Below are 20,110 nucleotides of genomic sequence, written 5' to 3'. Positions count from 1 at the left end.
TCTAATAGAAACCACAAATCACAATTTGGAGTAATAAACCTGCTCTGCAACGTTTTCTATGTGGTAATGCTGGGCTGTGGGACAAATTCATATCACCTGTTATTTGGATGAAAACCATCTTTTCGAAATTGCAAAATGAAAGTATGCACAGAAAGAAAGCAAATAGCGTTTCCACTTTACAGTGCGAGTTTACTGACGGTGAATCTCTGGTTTGCACTGTATTATGATGAAAGCATTTGCGAGAGTGCAGAAGTCACGATGCAATGAATTGATTGCTTTTATGTGCTCAAAGACTTGACTGTGATCGGCTACGATGCTCAGAGCTGCAAAGTTTTATGCAATGGGAGAAGATCTAAATATAATCTTTTCATGGATAGATAACCTTGGCAGCTGTAGTAATGAGCAGTAAAAGTTTTCCAAATCTCCTACTTGTGACACTGATTTCATACGCAAAAATGTTACCCAATCATAGCAGTGGCTGTGTACATTTAAGTCTTAAAGGAGACACGTCTCTTTAAATCAGTAAAGAAAATAGACTTTTATTTTTCATATATGTTTGGTATTTTGGAGCCGATGTATTAATAGTATCTTAATAGTTTGACAGATGGACTGAAAGCTGCCGCTTGTGTGAACAGCAGATGTGGTACATTTACCAGAAAGAGTCAACCTGGCACTTTTACAGTAACTTACCAAGTTTAATGTGTGAAAGCGGCTAATGTCTTCATCTGGTCTTTCCTGTATGTTGCTTTATCCCACATTTTGGTCAATCCGGTCACTGGTAGACAGCACTACATACGAGATCCAAAATGAGCTTGTCCAACTATATTAGGAGGTGGTTGAAAATGAAATGACCATTTGTAGTGCAAACACTCATCAAACGCGGCACTGAAACGAGGGGTTAAACTGTGAGAAGCGTTAAATAATCTGAAACAGCTGGAGAAGCACATTCATACACACTTCAATCTGTCACATCGTGTGATGCTCATTTGAACTTAAATTATTATAGGTACTCCATTAAAAAAAACCTGACAATTGTGCTTAAAAATAAAAATCACATTTGTGTTTAGATTTAAATGAGGTTTGTGAGAAATGGTGCACTTTGTGTTTTTATTTTTCCCCACACATTTTATATTACATTTGCTTTTTTCATTTCAGTTTATTTTTTGTGCCTTTTTTACCAAAACTCATTTTAATATTTGGTGGAAACAAATTAAAACACCAGTGTTTTCTATTCCTTCAGTAGATCATTTTATTTATAACTGTTTAAATAGCATATTTCTGGCTTCATACCCAGATCATTTAGATAACTAAGTGAGGTTACAAACGGTTCGTAATGGATACCACAGCAAAATTGTATCTTTGCATGCATAAACAATATTTTTCATAGAACAAAAGGTCAAAAAGTATATTTAAAATAATTAACTCACTAAATCAGTTTTTCTTTCATACTGTAACAGCATTTTTTCAATATAAATATGCAGAAAATAAATATATGATTACACATTTTTAAATAGTAGCATGTTAAGGATTCATTTGTTATACTGAGTGAATTCTAGTTTACTAATGCGCTGGTGTCCGTTAAACCACACCTGAAGCATAACTACTGTTCATCACAGCATGCCTTAACAAATCCTAGCATAACAATGAGCACAAGATCACTTCACACCGGATTCACTCAACTATACTATTAATAGGGCAGCTACCTGTATATAAAGTTCACCCACACCAGTGCTGTACTTGTTTTTCATTCTCAAGTCAAAGGAACACTAATGCCAATAATAATGGCCAGAAAACTTAAGGAAGTCGAGTTGAAGCATAAGTTGAGGAAAAACTGAAACAAATTATATGTACTAATAAGTTATGTATTCTCATATTTCAGTGAGTTGCATAAAGCAAAACAATTAGTGCAAGAATCAATCAATTTAAAGAATTTATAATTAATACCCACCATCTGTCTAAATTCACACTCTTCTTGTCCAAATGAACGGAACATTTTGAAAGGAGGTCAAGAAGAGAATCTATATTATTACATCACAAGCGAATCTCATGAAAACATTCCCAGGCCATATTTCATCCCAAAATCAATAGAAATTATGCTTCTTTTTTTGAGACATTTACTTTTTTTTTTTTTGGCATTGTAACATTATTTTCAAAACAGCATAAAACATTTCTCTTTGTAATTCTCATTCTCAGTAGTGATTCTCACTGGATTCTCAGTAATGCAAAACAATTTTTAACATTTATATATACACAAACAAAATGCAGTACAGCCAATACCACCGTGACATATAAACACTTTATAATATCAAGTATTGTTTGTTTGCTTTTTTCACAATACCGAGAAAAATCGTAACGGTCCTAAAACTAGACTTCAAATTCTCTTCTTATTATTTGTTTTCATTTTGGAGCAAAATATAAACCTATGACTGCTGGTCACCCTTTAAAGAACCGAAGTGTGAATGTATTCAGTCCCATTACAGGTACAGAGACCATCACTAACCTGCAGACAGAAGAACTGTGGCGGGAAGAATCAGTTGTTGTCAGTCTGTGCCCAGTTAAGATGGGAGCTATCCAGCGAACTTCTGCGGCTGTAATGGAGGAGGCAGGCTGTCGCCGCCTATGTTGTCCGAGTCAATAGTGAAGGTGGTGGAGGTGTGTGTCCTTACAGGAGGCCCTTCCAACATGCCCAGCATTGAGAGCTCATGGCCTTCGCTCCATTCGATGAGGTCTGTCTCCAGCGGCCGCGTCTCCTCCGCTCTCCTCGGCTCCAGCTCTGGTTCTGCCGTGTGGTTCTGCCCTCTGAAGCCGTTCTGTGAGCTGTGGCCGGATGAAGCGGCCTTGGGACCCGGCGGAGACGATGCACCTGACATGTAAAGCTCAAAGTCTTCATGACTCAGGTTCAGCGACTGCGCATCAAGCTTCTCGATGAAGGCCACGGCGCAGCACTGCAACAGGAACAAGTTCAGAGATGAGCCAGTCAAGATCCTACGTTACATTTATTCATTTAGCAGACACTTTATTTCCAAAGCAACTGTCAGACACCTCTAAGAGGGAAAGAAGAGGACTTCTCATTGCTCTTCACCCATTGCTAGGGATCAGGCTGGGACTGCCATTAACATTCCTTGTGCTCAGGTGAGCAGACCTGCACTTCAAGATACCTCAGGCATGTGATCATCCAAGAACAAAAAAAGAAGGAAGGTCATGCCCATCACCTTACTTTTAAAATAAAGAACGCCAACATGAAAGTTAATCATTTTCCATTTTTTTACTTTCATTAAACATTAAATCAATTCTAAGTCATAAGTCAACATGAGAAAGGAGGCTAAATCCTACAGATTTTATGTAGCCCTGCTTCTTTTTAGCACTGCGTTCATTGTCTTCTGGATTGTATTTCTACAGCGTGAAAGTATGAATTTATGCATAAACCACTTATTTTATAAAATTCCTGATCTAAGGACATTTGTCATAACATCGGCTTCAAACATTACAATGCACAAGATAACTTTTTAACTCTACAATAAGTAAATCCACTTCACCAGCTAATAGAAGTATACAGAGCTGCCACAAAAACAGAAGTTCAAACACAACACTTATTTCACTGATGCATAAAGTCTATAAGAAACTATTTTCTTGAGACAAAAATCTCCGGAAAATTTATTTAGTAGTTGTGTTAGTTTTTTTGTTAAAAAAAACATCACATTTGTGTCTTCCTTGTGTTGGTAATAGAGGCTACAAGTTAACAATATCTCACAAATCCTCATCATCTGACAAACTCCCTCCATTTAACATAGTTTTTATTTATTCAACAATTCCTTAGCTGATGCCCCGGAATAAAACAAGCCAGAAGTCACAAAATAATCTGGTGCACCCTATGAAGAACTACACAACTTAAGTGTATAAAAAGTCTTGCATGCACCCCATAGTAACAGATATAGTCGATTTTTATTTCTGAAGACCATACTTAACGCACTAGAGTGGTTTTGTCCTGTCTGGCATGAAAAGAGTCCCTTCTCACATCTCTTTGCTCTTCTGGTCTGCAAATGTGGCTCGGGTCCCTCTGTAAATGTTCACCTGTGGGATTTTGTTTACCTGTTTTTTAGTCTAGCAGGTGAAAATGCTGCGTCTGATCACTTACTAAAATACCAGCACACTTCACCTCAAAAACACATATTATCTGAGGAATCATTTATGTCTGGAGCACAAATGCTGCAGGAGGACACAAACTGAAGTTTAACACCTAGAGGTTTCATCAGATCACTAAGAGTACTAGTATGACTGACATAGGTATGACTAAGATGACTAACATGGAGTGCTGTGGATTTAATCCAAGCTCCTGTTAAATAATATAGTTACCAAATCTGAAAGTACTGTACTATGTGTCTTTGCTAATAACACATGATAAGAACGAGCTGACAGTGAATCCTTACCAGGTTAGTGAAGTAATAGCCGTCCTCTCCTCTCATGAGGCGGCTGGGGTTGCAGTAGCGGGTGATGTACTGGATGTTGGAGTGTAATCGAGGCGGATTGGCCTTCAGCACGATGTAGACGAGAGTGGGCAGAAAGTCATCAGCTGAGGCGGCGGCTTTCTTACTGCCCTGGACGGCCGTCATGATGTGTTTACTACACCTGGTGACACACGCCAACTTCTCCTTGGGAACCTTTTTAGAGTCCAAGTCAATCAGGTCTATTAAAAAAAAATAAAAAATACAACATTTACACAATGCATGGTTCATCAGTGCATTATCAACAAAATGCATGATTTTATAAACTTTTATCAAAGCGTAATGCATTTCTCTGCCTCTTGAATGACATTAAGTGTTTAGTTTTACTCAGAAATGATGAATTATGCAATTCATTGCAAATGTGGATTAAAAAAAATAAATTAATAAATAAATAGACCCCCTTTTGCCTTCAGAACTGCCTTAATTCTTCGTGGCATAGATTCAACAAGGTGTTGGAAACATTCCTCAGAGATTTTGGTCCATATTGACATGATAGCATCACGTAGTTGCTGCAGATTTGTCGGCTGCACATCCATGGTGCGAATCTCCCGTTCCACCACATCCCAAAGCTGCTCTATTGGATTGAGATCTGGTGACTGTGGAGGTCATTTGAGTAAAGTCAACTCATTGTCATTCGTGTTCAAGAGACCAGTCTGAGATGATCTGAGCTTTGTGACATGGTGCATTATCCTGCTGGAAGTAGCCATCAGAAGATGGGTACACTGTAGTTATAAAGGGATGGACATGGTCAGCAACAATACTCAGGTAGGCTGTGGTGTTTAAACGATGCTCAATTGGTACTAAGGGGCCCAAAGTGTGCCAAGAAAATATCCCCCACACCATTACACCACCACCACCAGCCTGAACCGTTGAGACAAGGCAGGATGGATCTATGCTTTCATGTTCTTTACGCCAAATTCTGACCCTACCATCTGAATGTTGCAGCAGAAATCGAGACTCATCAGACCAGGCAACGTTTCTCCAATCTTCTATTGTCCAATTTTGGTGAGCCTGTGTGAATTGTAGCCTCCGTTTCCTGTTCTTAGCTGACAGGAGCAGCACCCAGTGTGGTCTTCTGCTGCTGTAGCCCATCTGCTTCAGGGTTCGATGTGTTGTGCGTTCCGAGATGGTGTTCTGCATACCTTGGTTGTAACGAGTGGTTATTTGGGTTATTGTTGCCTTTCTATCCTCTCTAACTAGTCTGCCCATTCTCCTCTGACCTCTGACATCAACAAGGCATTTTCGTCACACAACTGCCGCTCACTGGATATTTTCTCTTTTTCGGACCATTCTCTGTAAACCCTAGAGATGGTTGTGTGTGAAAATCCCAGTAGATCAGCAGTTTTTGAAATACTCAGACCAGCCCGTCTGGCACCAACAACCATTCCACGTTCAGTCACTTAAATCCCTTTCTTCCCCGTTCTGATGCTCGGTTTGAACTTCAGCAAGTCGTCCTCACCACATCTAGATGCCTAAATGCATTGAGTTGCTGCCATGTGATTGGCTGATTAGCAATTTGTGTTACCAAGCAATTGAACAGGTGTACCTAATAAAGTGGCCGGTGAGTGAGTGTATGTATATATATATATATATATATATATATATATATATATATATATATATATCTCAAAGCAAAAAGGCACAGCACAGGTGACTTGACATATTGCTTTAATATTTTGAATAATGTAGCAATCTAATGTAGCAATTGAATAATGTACCTGTTATGGCTCTCTCCACACTGTCTGATACTTTAGGGATCTGCTCGTCTACTGGAGCACACAGCATCGCAATGGACACCCAGTGCAAAGCCCTGAATATACACACACACACACACACACACACACAAAGTGTTATGCTGTTTTTATTTTTCACATTTCAACTCACTTGACTAGACAAACACTTTCAGCACACCTGATTCTCTTCTGGATGGCCAGGTCTTTCTTCTCATCATCTGTGTTGTCAGGGCAGAAGAGCTGCTTATACAGACGGCCCACCACATACCGCTCCACCTCATCCATCACCGTCTCCATCACATCTGGAGACCCTGACACACATTTACACATACTGTAACTGTTTAAGAGGCAAATAAATGTGACTATACAGAGCAGGGCTCGGCAACCTATAGCACACATGCTAACACTGCCACACAGATGGGGCACATAATCACTGGCATATGTCAATAGTGAGAGAGGTGTATGCATTTCATTTAAACAAAGCCCCCTGTACATCATGCATAACAATCTATATCATTCCACATCATCACATTGCCCGTTTCATTAATTTTGCAGCTATAGATACAATTGAAGTGAGAAAATTAAACTGTGCAAGTTAACACAAGAATGCAGGTCAAATAAACCATTTTCTGTGAGCACTGAGCAGTAGTGCTCAATTTGCGTCAGTCATACTATGTGACTGCATAGATTTATATCTCCCACACCTTCCACACACATATCACAATGAGGGTTTTGCATTTCTATACTGTTACTAATCAAATAAACAAGTTTGTGACTGATGGCACATTTAATAACTAGGAAAATTAAATGATACTAATGAAAAAAAAAAAGGTTGCCAAACCCTTAGTTAATTCAATAAATCTTATAAAAAATTGAAAATGTCTCTCTGATTTATTATTTACATGAACACAAGAAACAATGTGGCTTTGCATGTTGTACCTTTTAAGTTGGTCTGTAGGTATTCAGACATGTTTTGATAGAAATCCTGCACAGAGTCTGAGAAATCTTCGCCACCTACAGCCACCTGCAGCGCAAACAGAAAGAAAACATTTAATAAAAAATCGTTGTGCAAATTGTGATCCAATACAAAATTCTGCTTTTATTGCTTCCAAAGCATGGATGCTGGAAAAGACCAGCATACTTGTTTTTCACCTTTTTGTGTGCAATATTTTCAACGAAGGCATGGCACTGTTTAAAAATGTCATATCCAGGTCTCTGGAAGGTCTTGAGGAAGTTGATGAAGTGCTGTGTCACATGGTCACGTTCTGCACCGGGCTGACGGCTGAGCGAGGCGCTCTGGCTCACGGCCGTCTTTGGAGCTCCTGCATCTGCTTGAGAACAAGAGCGAGACGGTTATGTGTGTAAACTCCATGTCACATGACTTCAAGGTCTGGAATTTCTGAAATTCTCTTTTTTTCTGCGGCTAAGTTTAGAAAATGTTACTGCATTATAACCAGAAAAGACTAAAACTTGCTGATGTATTATTTCACTGTTTACTTCTTCCATTTCTTTGAAAATCAACTCTATTCACACTCAGGTCTCATGGACAGCTTCATTTCAAAGGGAAAACAAGTTTTCATTCCCCACTGATGGATATTTATTCTTGTTTTAAGTAAAAACTCACTTTTGTTAAATTTTCTCAGAAAACGAGACTTTATATTTGCATCTTAAGTAAATATATCTTGATCTAAAGATGTTTCTTAGTCATCATATTTCGGAGTCCCGTGCATGCCGTGTTGCCCAGAAGGACCAGCGTCTCCACGCACGCCTGGTGGTCCAGGATCATTATTAGTACTTATAAAGCACATATTAATGTCTTATTCTGCATGACCATCTTTTAGATCTCTTAATATTAATAAGCAGCTAGTTAGGAGTTTATTGAGGCTAAAGTCATAGTTATTAGTTAGGTAATGATATATGCTTTACCAACATCTGGATTAAGTTTGAGGATGATTTTCACAGGGAAGAACAGATGACCCCCATCCATCTGCCAGTCATTTGCGTGTCATAGGCTTGAAGCTGGAACCATAATAATCATCCTGCCAGCTTGGTTGAAAGACTGCTAGTGTTTGCAATCTGTTACTGACTACCAGGAAAATGTAGTAAAGCTGCCCTGCCGGGTCACGCCACACTGCGTCCGCAGGATAGCTCTGGATTCAGTGTGTAATCAAGTCTGAGTCACGATACATACAGATCACAGATGTGTGATCACTCCACACAGTTCATTATTAACTTAATGAGCCACTAATTACAGACTGTCAGGGGGGACAATGGTACATGTCACCTCATTGTTTCAGGCTAGTGATTCTCTATTTTCATTTCAGAAAGTGCAGTACATTGTTTTTGTGTAATTAGACTTTTAGAGAAACATTGGAAGCTAACATTTATCACTAACTGAGACTTCTCACAGCTCTTACATATTATTACTGTCTTTTGTTGGTTTTGATTGCTGCTATTGTCTTTGGATAAAATCATCTCCTAAATGACTAAATGTTATTGTGCATATATATATACATACATATACATATATACACATATACACACACACACGCACATACACGCACGCACACACACACACGCACACACACACACACATAAGTAGTACAGGTATATTTGCAGCAATAGCCAATAATTGTATGGGTATTGTAAACATTGTATGGGTAAAAATTATACATTTTTCTTTTATGCCAAAAATCATTAGGATATTAAGTAAAGATCATGTTCCATAAAGATATTTTGTAAATTTCCTACTGTAAATATATAAAAACTTCATTTTTGATTAATAATATACATTGCTAAAAAATTTGCACAACTTTAAAAGGTGATTTTCTCAATATTTAGATTTTCAGATTTATCTCAGCCAAATATTGTCCTATCATAACAAACCATACATCAATGCAAAGATCATTTATTCTCAAATCTAAAGAAATTGACACTTAAGACTGGTTTTGTGGTCCAGGGTCACATATCCACTGTAAATTCACAACAGAATTTGTAATGAATTTTTAAGGTTTATTACTTGTTTCCATGACCAAAAGAACCCTGTGTGTGACTCACTGTCGTACCTCTCCTTGCAGGTGTTTTGGGAGCGGAGGTGAAAAGCCTCTTCACCATGGGCACGCTGTGTGTTTTGGAGGACTCTGGTCGTGAAGGCGGCTCCTCGCGGCTGCTGGCATACGCCGCTTCCTCCTCTCTCTGTAGCCTGTCAGACACACAGCACCACAGCAGCTGACCACAGGAGAGCAGAATAATGCAGAGGATGAAGCATCGCTCATCGTCCAGTCTCTCACCTCTCGGCCAGCGCTCTGTCGTCCTCTATCTGCTTGGCTTTGGTGCACTGGTTCTCCTCTCGCCAGCATTTGGAGCAGAGGCCCTGCCAGACGGCGTTACCATAGAAACCGCATCCTCTCTTACAGGTCAGGTCAGACTGCTGGACGCTGATGCCCCTGCGCACCACCTGAGAGTTCATCCTGCGCTGAAACAAACCCCAGCCCATTCAACATGGCAAGCTGCATAACAAATATTCAGCCGACCCACATTCAAATGATCTCTCTACAAACAGATCAGTCAGTGAGTGCTGTTACGTGATCCAGATGACGCTGTCATTCATACAATACAGTGACACTTACCCTTTTATTATTATTTTGATTATTATTAAGTTTCAAAACAGACTCTTGCTGCAAGCTGAGTCCCATCAGTTGCATAAAAACATCCCACATGAAAAAATACTAGTGTTTTTGAACCATACTATAGTGGTGTATTATACTGTATATATTATTACAACACATACAGCATACTGTAGTATTAACTATACTGAACTGATAAATACTGTAGTTCTTACGGAGGTAAACTGTAGTGTATTGTAGTATAATATACCCTATAGTTGTAGAGATATTAGTACAGTACCGGGTAAAGTCATTTGTTTAGATTACTATAGTTGTTATATTACCACAGAATCTATCGAATTACCACAACAAATTAATTCAAGATCTGTACTAATTTATAGTATTTTTCATGTGGGATGGTACATATAAAAGAAGTCATTATTCAGTACTGCTTTAATCTCTATATCATGAAAAGAATAACGCATCTCCAGAAAACTGTCGCTGAATTAACAGAAATATACACGTTCACTCTTCAAGTGTTCATAATAATAATAATAACGTTCTGTCTTACGTGTCAGACTTGTCTGGACGGATGTGAAGACTGAAATCAGCTTTGGTTAGATATATTTTCCCAGCGAGCTTAAAAGATCACGAAAAACCCGTTTCCGCTCGTTATTGATGTTTTGATCAAATTTATCTGTTGTTGACGGAAATCCCTTCACCACAGGAAGCGATGCCAGCGAGCGTGACGCTCTTCCTGCGCGCCACTCGTCAAAATATAAGTCTTATATAAATAAAAGTCAGTCTACTCACGTTGTAAAATATTATCCATTATATATATATTATATATATATATATATATATATATATATATATTATATATATTATCCATTATATATCCAATATATATTATATTGCAACTATATGTAAATAACTACAAGATTTGTCCTGTCCAAATATCCACACTTCCAGTGGTATGAGTGTATGACTCTCCCATGACTCTCTCTTTAAAAAAAAATAATAAATAAAATCACACAAACACAAAAAACTAAACAAAAACAAATTTTTAACATCTTGTTGCGACATTTTGCAAAAGTCAAGACTGAATATATTTGGTCACAATCCCATGTTATAAAAGATGAAGTGCAATGCAGGCTATTTAAGACAATGTTGGCTGATTAGACGGCCCTCTCTCTCTCTTCACCGTTCCCACATCTCAGGTCTAAAATACATCAAATATTGCCCTTTTTAAATAAAGAGTAAAGAAAATTCTATGCAAAACGTATTGAAACAAAGTTCTTTATTTAGCCTTGTAAGATCACCAGTGTGTCACAGCTATCTCCTGGAGTGCCCATGACAGCCACCAGAGGGCACTCCTCCTGGGGCAATGTTTATTGCTTGTAGACTTCATTTCCCATCATCCTTTGCTCTGTCTGTCAAGTCTCATTGTTGCCAGCTGTGTGTCATTAGTGTTGTTAGTTCCCCTATATATACCATGTTCTGTTAGTGGACTGTAGCGGTTGTGGATTACGTGTTGCCTTTGTTTTCTGCCTGTTGCCCTGTTTTGGATCTGTGCTTCTTGGATTAAACTGCACTTGGATCTTCAATGCCCCCCCGAGTCATTCTGTGACAAAGACCCCCACCCCCCACAAACACCTGGAATAAACTGGAACTATACTTGCAACAATCAGGTTATTTTCAACAGAATAAAACAAACACATCTTTATTTGCAGTTTAAAGTTCGTCAACGATAACTACCCTGATAGCAATCAACCACTGAATCAATGTTAAAAATAGTTTATTTGTCAATGTTAATGGCATTGAATTAATGTTGAAATTTCAACAAAGCACCATTATTGTGATCAGTGTTTGCTTTAGTTGGGCTCTTCACTCTTTGTACTTTAATGTTATGTTTTTACTGTCACCCGTAACAATGTGCTAAAATACATTTGTTGAAACAATGGAAGCTAAGATCTATTAAGATCAGGTGATGGTGTCTGAAATCATTGTCAGGTTATTTAAAGAATTGCTCACAAGTGTGTTTTTATGTGTGATTCTACAGTGTGAGATTAAAGCAGTGGCACAGCTATCATACTCCTATGAATTCACAGAAAATACTAAAAAAATAAACTGCTGAATCAATTAGACATCAAGAATCAGCGTATGAAACTCAACAATGGTGACAATCAACTCAAGATCATTTAATGCTGAAATGCATGCTGGGTATCAACAGTACAGAACTCATTCATGACTCCCAGCATGCATTGCAGTTGATCTGTTTATCTGAATTAGTTTGATGATTGTCATCATTGCTGAGGTTCGTATGATGAGAGTTGATGTATATTTTGCCACAGTATCTTTGCATTTGTGAAACAGAACATATACATCAGTAATGAAAGACTAAACACTCAACTTCAACACTTTTTAATATTATTACTCAACTTTATTACGGTTTGACACCCATCACAAAAAGTAGTCTGTTCCAACGTAAATTTAAAACATCTCTTTCTTTATTAAAGGGATAGTTCACCCTAAAAAAATAAATTTGATGTATATATACACCGTAAAGCAAGAAGAAGATGCGTCACGCGCCGGCTGTTGTGAACGTGCTCAGGACAGTTGGACCGTGTGGCGGATCAGAGGTAAAAAACAATATAAATACTGTTCAGTTTCTTGCACAGACAGATCGTTTCGTGTCTTTAGACCTCAAGGTATCGTCAGGAGCCACAGGGTTTAATTTGGTTTTGTCTGTGTATGTTTTTTTTTCTCTCAAAGCCGTGAGTCCCATTGACTGCCATTATATGACTGACAGATTGCAACGGTTTGAGTTAAAAATCTTTGTTTGTGTTCTACTGAAGAAACACAGTCACCTACATCTTGGATGCCCCGGGGGTAAGCAGATAAACATCACATTTTCATTTTTGGGTGAACTATCCCTTTAACTTAATGAAAAGCAAGAGTCAAGAGCCCAACTAGATGAAACACTGATCACAATAATGGTGGTACGTTGAAATTTCAACATTTTTTCAACATTAATTGCGGGTGCAAATGTGATTAATTTAATGCCATTAACATTGACAAATCAAATATTTTAACATTGATTCAGTGGTTTTCACCTGCTTTCTTGCTAGCTGGGTAAACACTGCTTTTTGTTTAAGAAAGAAGAAGTGTTTGCTTCAAAGAGCCTCACAGTGACACAATGACAGACGATACATTTTGTTCAGAATCTTAAAAAAAAAAAAATTATACAATAGCCAGATAATAAAGGCTAGAAAACACTACGTGACTTTTGCTCAGGTTTGACGAGTCAACACTACCTGATGAAAGTCATAGCCAGATGTTGGACAGTTGGAGTTGACAGATTTCACAGAAAATCACTTGAGCAGTTTTCAGAACATGCATTGTTTTCGTTTGTCATGCATGGCATAGCAATGAAGCGCACGTCTCTGCGTGATTTTACTGTGTTCGGAACGACTTGAAAGGTAGTGTGTGATCATCAGTCGTTTAATGTATGATACTCAGTTTTTACCTTTATAAAATCGGTACGTGTATGATACAGAGTGTAAGTCGTGTAGTATATTCCAGCCTTAACACACCGCAAAAACTTTCACAGAACAGCACATGACCTGAAACTCATTCAGGACAACACACCACCAATGACAGAAGCAACAACGATTCCAAGCAGCACACAGCAGATAATAACAATGATTTTCTTCTGTATTTGGACAGGTTTAAAAAAAAAAATTAAAGATGAAGAAAACGTTCCAGGCAGCATGAAAAGTAGAAGTGAAGAGTTACTATTATGACCCAGGCATAAATATCATTGCATATCTAAAGGTTCATGGAGAGCATTTGAGGATGCTGCATTAGTATGACATATCATAATACAGATGAATTTACAAAACATATACTGCTGTAATCTGTTTGGTCCAGTGATGTCTAATGTCAGAGTTTATGTTCTAAGAGTAAACGACTATCAGCTCAATGCTGCTCTCCATGATGATGTTATGTTGAAGGTAAGGAGCGTAGCAAATGCATAACACGGTTATCATGCCACAATGAGCTGAGCAGACATGTGACACACATGGAGGTGAAGAAATAAAAAGTATTCACACTCAGTAGTATGGAGCACCTAAAATATCACTGGTGCAAGAAATGTATTTTATATTAGTGACATATATATAGCTAAATGACAATCATATGCATGTAATCAAAGTCTAGCCACTGATCGCAGTGTAGATTCACCTCTGTCTGGAAGGTTAGGCATTGAGGCAAAACTTACACCATGAGGACCGTTAACACTGCAAAAAAGCTCAGATGGCATTCGTGGCTGAACAAGTTTTAGAGGTCTAAAAGCTAAGTGTTCATGAGGGGTTTGGCAGGCATATGCCCTGGGAAAAGTTTAGATTCCCTGATGTACATATGTGCATTTTAAGACGTTGAGAAGGCAAAAATGGGACAACAGTAGCTTTAAACCATGTCAGCCTTTTTCATTGTCCTCTGTGTCAGTGGGGAAAAAAACTAATTTAATGAAAAAAGCATTTGGGCCTGGAATGACAACATTTGAATAGGCTATAGAACATAACATTTTCATTTTTAGGTGAACTATGCCTTTAAAATGAGCACAAACCAGCCATGGACATATCAAGGCTTTCTTGTCAAAAGAGAAAATTTAATGAATTAAGAAGGATAAAAAAGTTGCAGAATTAGAAAGCATTTGAACTATTTGCAGTTATTTTTATTTCAATAGGCTAAATGACTGTCCAAACCACAACCTATAAACACATGTCAAAGCCACACATTTTACTATAGGTCTGAGGATGATAAGTGTATTTGCTTAAAGGCTACAGGAAAGTGTAACCAAGTTTGTTAAATTCATTCACAATATGCACACATTTACTCCTAATCTTAAATTTAAAATGCTGATAACAGCTTCTGTTCAGTTGCTTGCATTCCTGGATTTACTGTCGGCTATTTAATATTTCATAACTCCAGGTTGTCAAATATGAAATGTTTAGCTACTTACATCTCACTTTTTGACCATTAAAAATGAAGTGTTATGCTGAAATTCATGTCTGCTCCTGTAAACGGAATAATGTGCTCAATTTTCTTGATCAAGTAAAAAAAAAGTCATCAAGTTATTGTAAAACAATAACACAACTTTCCAGAAAGTGAATACTTTTTCTAAACACTGTACATGGCAGTTATCTTTCAGTACATGTAACACACTCAGTCTGTATGTCATTTCCCAACACGTCTGTGACTTTGTTTTTAACAAAATCTACTGAATCTATCAGCTATATCACAAATAGATGGTCCTGAGTTCCTGTGTCACAAGCAGCACACAGACAGCAGTGTCTTGTTTAGCTCAATCCAATGGCTAGAGAGATGATGAGGATGAGAAGACAGATGGACACACAGCCGCCTATCAGGATCAACTTCTGTGGACGATATGGACAGAAAATGAGGGATTTTCACTTCAGGCCATCAGTTCATGACATCTCAGTGCTAAAAGTATTACAAACCTCAACAACTAGGTTTAGCTCACCCAGAAATGAAAATCTGGTCATCATTTCCTCCTGTTACAAACCCTACAGTAAAACACAAGTGAGAATGGAGCTCAGCTGCACTGCTCTTTTCCATGGAGAAAGCCATATTATGAATAAAATTACTCCTATTTTAGCCGAAAGCAGAGGTTTGAAGTTAAAAACATCTTAATGCTGGATGTGTCTCAGCTTTTGTCTTCTCCAGATGTTAACTGATGGACTGGAGTGGTGTGGATTATTGAGATGTTTTTATCAGCTGTTTGGACTCTCATTCTGACGGCACCCATTCACTGCAGAGCATCCATTGCTGAGACACTGATGCAGAGACACATTTCTACAAACCTGATGAAGAAACAAACTCATCCTGATCTCAGATGAACTGAGAGCAAGCACATTTTCAGCTCATTTTCATTTTTGGGTGAACTACTGGTGGCTAGTTTTTATCTGTCAGTGAATTCAACACGTCAGCGATTGAGAATACAACCCATCAGCATTAGATTAATGTTGACAGCACACAGACAAAGCTTCCCATAACAAGGAGTGGGAATGGAAAAAGGGGAGAAAGGAGCTCATGCAGGACAGACAGCAGGCACTGACTTATCCTTCACTCACCCTTCGCGCTTTACTCTGGTACTTTACAGCCGTCTTGGTGTTTAACAAGGCATCCTTAATGTAATCCACTGTATGATCCACATTATACTCTATACGGTCTATCATATCTCCCTGACCAGAGCAGGAGACGGACGGCACCAGAGAAAGAGGAAAGAAAAAGAGAAAGGTGATTTCAGAGTATACTGGATTCGTTGTCTATCTCACCGTCCTGCTAGTCTTCCGGACTTTGACAGCTGCTTTGGTTTCCTCTATGGCCTTTTCCACATATTCCTGAGCACTGCAGACATTCTTCTCTATATTGTTTATTAACTCTCCCTGAAAGAAAACAGGAAAGTACAGCTCACCAAATACTATTTACTGAATGAACGTTTTCATTGAGAATATGTTGGGTAGTATCGGTACACTGTGGTAAGTATATTTAGCCTTTTCAGAAGATGTGTTCATAATAGGGCTCAAGGTGTCACAGTTGTCTGGTTGTTGTGCCCTGGAATGGCCACTTGATGGCGCTCTCCCCTCTCACTGTTACATGCTATGAACTTTATTTCCCATAGTCCTTTGCCTAGTATTTTCTGTTCTGATTATCATCACCTGTAGGTCATTTGCTCATTATCCCATCACTATTTATACCATGCTCACTCTTTTGTTGCTGCAGTATTGAATCCGTTACGTTGAGTTTTCTGTTACCCTGTGTTGTTGGATTACATTTTGGCCACATTTTTGCTTGCTGCTTTGTTCTGGATTATTATTTGTATTTCATTAAACTGTACTTGGATCTAATTTTGCCTTCTCGTGGTATTCTGTGACAGAAGGTGTACAGGAGGTCAAAGTTTTAACCCCTGCTGGTAGATGCTGTAATTAACAAAATTACATCTCCAATGATGGCCAATCGAACATTTGTAGTGTATACGTACCATCTCAGGAAACCCAATCCAATGTTTTGCCAATCCTCTTTTATTTTTGGCAGTTTTGCATTTATTGCAATAGGACAGTATAGACAGACTGGAAGTGAAGTGGTAGAGAGAGGGGGATGGAATCGGTTCTATCAAACCTTTACAATTAATACAGTATGTGGCTGCAAGATTAATTTTTAATGAGCTGAAAAGAACGCATGTTACACCTCTGTTTATCAATTTGCACTGGCTACCAATAGCTGCTCGCATAAAATTCAAGGCGTTGATGTTTGCCTACAAAATCACCACTGGCTCTGCACTCCTTTACCCAAATTCACTACTTCAGACTTACATACAGTATCTCACAGAAGTGAGTACACCCCTCACATTTTTGTAAATATTTTATTATATCGTTTCATGTGACAACACTGAATAAATGACACTTTGCTACAATGTAAAGTAGTGAGTGTACAGCTTGTAAAACAGTGTAAATTTGCTGTCCCCTCAAAATAACTCAACACACAGCCATTAATGTCTAAACCGCTGGCCACAAAAGTGAGTACACCCCTAAGGGAAAATGTCCAAATTGGGCCCAATTAAATTTGGTGTTATCCCTCTCACTCTCTCATACTGGTCACTGGAAGTTCAACATGGCAACGGCTAAAAACACATTTCTTCCATTTTTATTTGACCCTCTAACTCTTTTCAATTTTAATAATGATATTGACACACAGAGACATGCTTTACAGTCATAAATGCATTCAGTGTGAATTTGAAATGTATTTCCAATTAGAGCTTTATCAAAAATCTGTAACGTCTCTAGAACAGACATAAGGCAAAATAATCACCAAGTAAAAGGTGTTACAAAATGTCTCTAGAACAGACATATGACAAGAAAAAAAAATTCCTGTGTCCAGGGATTTTTATTTTTTTTTGCCATGTCTTGGTCGTACAGCTCTTTGTGGCGTTGCCTCAGATGTTGAAATAGATTTGTTGCGCCAGGTTCATACTCCGTCTGCAGTGCGTATACAGTATGTGTATGCGGTGAAGCAGCAGCACGGACTCATTTTGCTTTCGCACAGGATGCATTTGCAGTCTGCTCCTGATCCGTGGCTGTTTACCACAAACACCATTTATTCATTATTTTGATTTCAAATCCAAACGTTGTTACTGAAAATGCTTTTTCAGCATTGTGATTCTCTTTTATAAAAGTACAGTAATACAATCTTTCATAGACATTCACATTTAAACTCAATAAATATAACTTTGTTTTCCTACCTCCACGAGTGCCATATTGCCTTATCTAAAAGTGCGCTTTTCCTTGTTTTAAATCTAGCCAAAAGGCCATGTGTTGACTGTGAAACAGTAGACTTTAATTATATGAATCTATGGTGTAATTACTACATTTCCATGTCAATCCACGTTCATTTTTACCACGAACAATGCGCTGTCACTTTAATTCAGCGTGTGCAGCACAGCAAAAATAGACTCAGTGTGGAAACGATTGCTGCATAACTGCTGCAGACGCACCGCTCCTGGAGCGCACTACCGGACCGCAACCGTGTGCACGGTGTAACTACAGAAAAGTCAAGTTTTAAAAAGGAACATTTTCCAAACTCTTTGGTCATTTTTGAGCGAGATGCTAATGGTCTAATCCGATTTAATGATCTAAAGCTAAGCTAAAAGCGCTACCGCCAGACCCGGAGATCAACTGTTTAACTCTAGAGGAGTTGTAAAATGAACCTATTTTCAAAAAAAGTGGAGCATTACTTTAAGACATAACTAACTACACTTATGAGGACATGTGCCAAGATGATAATTTTGATAGAATTTTCTGTGTATTTGTCTGTTCAATCATGATAAGTGTAATGCCAATCCAGCAGAGGGAGCCCTCACCTGAGTACTGACTGTGTTCCGCTCCCTCTTTTTGCTTAGTCTCTGGCTACAAAGCAACCAAACAGGAAATGAGTGTGTTCTTGAGCTCACTGCGAAGTATTGCCAGTTCCACTGCCTTACCGAGCGGTTTCCCTGTTTATCTGCCTGACTGTCTAGTGTATGATTCTGCCTGTTTACCGGTTTCTCGATTGCCTGGGTTATCCCTCTTGTTTTGGTTACCTGATTGGACTGATATTTGTGTTTGACCTTTTTCCTGCCTACTCACACTTGTGTGTTTTGGATTACCCGTGTATGATGACGGATTGGACTGCTACTCTGGATTTGACTCATTGCCTGTCTTCACACATGGATTCTAACTCAGCCTCAGCGTACAATAAGACATAAAAGTGAGCTCAATTCACTTGAATGTTTAAATCGGCAAGACTCGAAATTGGAAATGGAAATTGCAATTGTCTTTCCTTTTCTAGTATGAATAGATAAGTGAGTTTCTTGAATTAGAAAAAAAAAATGTAGGACGGGATTGATTTCAGTTTTTGGAGAGATTTTTATTTTTTTATTTTTTTTCTGAGCCACTGATTGTTCAAGACAGGGCAGAATATTACTGCTTAATAATGCACATTTGATAACAGACTGAGCAATAGGTCCTAGAGCAGGGGTTCTCAACTCTGGCCGACGAGGCATACTTTCCTGCAGAGTTTTACTCCAACCTTGATGAAAACTCACATGCCTGTAACTTTCTAATGATCCTGAAGACCTTGATTAGCTTGTTCATGTGTGTTTGAGTTGGAGCTGAACTCTGTATGAACGTAGACGTCGAAGGCCAGAGTTGAGAACCCCGATCCTAGAGTATTAAACAGGTCTTTGAAAAACAAGAAGCAATGGGATCAAATGGAGTGGTCATGGGTTTTGAAGTTGATTTTGTTCCATTGTTCCTGGGTTCTTGTTTCTTTGGTTCCTGATTATGTCCTGGATTGTTTCCTTGGTTACCCATCATATTCACGTGTGTCTAGTTTAGTTCATTTCCCTTTGATGACTGGTATAAACTGTTCTAATTTTATTTAAAGATCTTATTTTTTTATTTATTTAGTACTGTCCTTCAGAAGCTACAAAAGATATTTACATGTTTCCTAGAAAACAAAACAGGAACAATTCCTCCTGATCATTAAGTTTATTCCCCTTGGGTCTTTAAGTGTCATGAAACCCGAAAACACATTTTTTTGAGATGTTAACATATATGAACAGATTGCACAACAGTGAAACTAGTCTCAGCCTCAGACGTCATGCCCACGGACCGTTGGCTAAACGTCTGATACATATGGCACACTT

General features: G+C 38.4%; 2 protein-coding genes across 8 annotated transcripts in view; both read right to left on the bottom strand.

The window, feature by feature from the left end:
• Positions 1 to 710: 710 nt before the first annotated feature.
• On the bottom strand, positions 711 to 10,572 carry rabgef1l (RAB guanine nucleotide exchange factor (GEF) 1, like). 5 transcript variants are annotated; one of them, XR_013782471.1, is made up of 10 exons: positions 10,412 to 10,531; positions 9,526 to 9,705; positions 9,301 to 9,437; positions 7,388 to 7,566; positions 7,175 to 7,259; positions 6,414 to 6,546; positions 6,221 to 6,312; positions 4,428 to 4,684; positions 2,501 to 2,945; positions 711 to 820 (listed from the first exon to the last, which is right to left on the bottom strand). XR_013782471.1 is itself a non-coding variant. In XM_079387119.1 (9 exons), exons 2-9 carry the CDS (start codon positions 9,702 to 9,704, stop codon positions 2,568 to 2,570), a joined length of 1,437 nt encoding a protein of 478 aa, XP_079243245.1. In that variant the 5' UTR covers position 9,705; positions 10,412 to 10,569; the 3' UTR covers positions 1,095 to 2,567. The 5 variants fall into 5 exon arrangements, 4 of the variants coding, with proteins under 4 accessions (XP_079243245.1, XP_079243244.1, XP_079243242.1 ...); XM_079387119.1 differs by lacking the exon at positions 711 to 820 and having other exon boundaries at positions 1,095 to 2,945; positions 7,388 to 7,563; positions 10,412 to 10,569; XM_079387118.1 differs by lacking the exon at positions 711 to 820 and having other exon boundaries at positions 1,229 to 2,945; positions 7,388 to 7,563; positions 9,526 to 9,710; positions 10,412 to 10,572.
• Positions 10,573 to 13,632: 3,060 nt separating this feature from the next.
• Positions 13,633 to 20,110, bottom strand: part of stx1a (syntaxin 1A (brain)) — a 31,339-nt gene continuing 24,861 nt past the window's right edge. Inside the window, exons 9-12 of one of the 3 annotated variants that reach the window (XM_079387728.1) lie at positions 16,203 to 16,313; positions 15,366 to 15,431; positions 14,874 to 15,281; positions 13,633 to 14,085 (exon numbers count right to left, since the gene is read on the bottom strand). In XM_079387728.1, the coding sequence (XP_079243854.1) occupies positions 15,423 to 15,431; positions 16,203 to 16,313 (120 nt within the window). In that variant the 3' untranslated portion in view covers positions 13,633 to 14,085; positions 14,874 to 15,281; positions 15,366 to 15,422. The remainder of the gene's footprint in view (positions 14,086 to 14,873; positions 15,282 to 15,365; positions 15,432 to 16,202; positions 16,314 to 20,110) is intronic. The other 2 variants (XM_079387727.1, XM_079387726.1) reach the window with 2 other exon arrangements.

This window comes from Barbus barbus (genome assembly GCF_936440315.1).
Source record: "Barbus barbus genome assembly, chromosome: 31".
NCBI lineage: Eukaryota > Metazoa > Chordata > Actinopteri > Cypriniformes > Cyprinidae > Barbus > Barbus barbus.
This window is presented reverse-complemented; position numbering and strand designations above follow the sequence as displayed.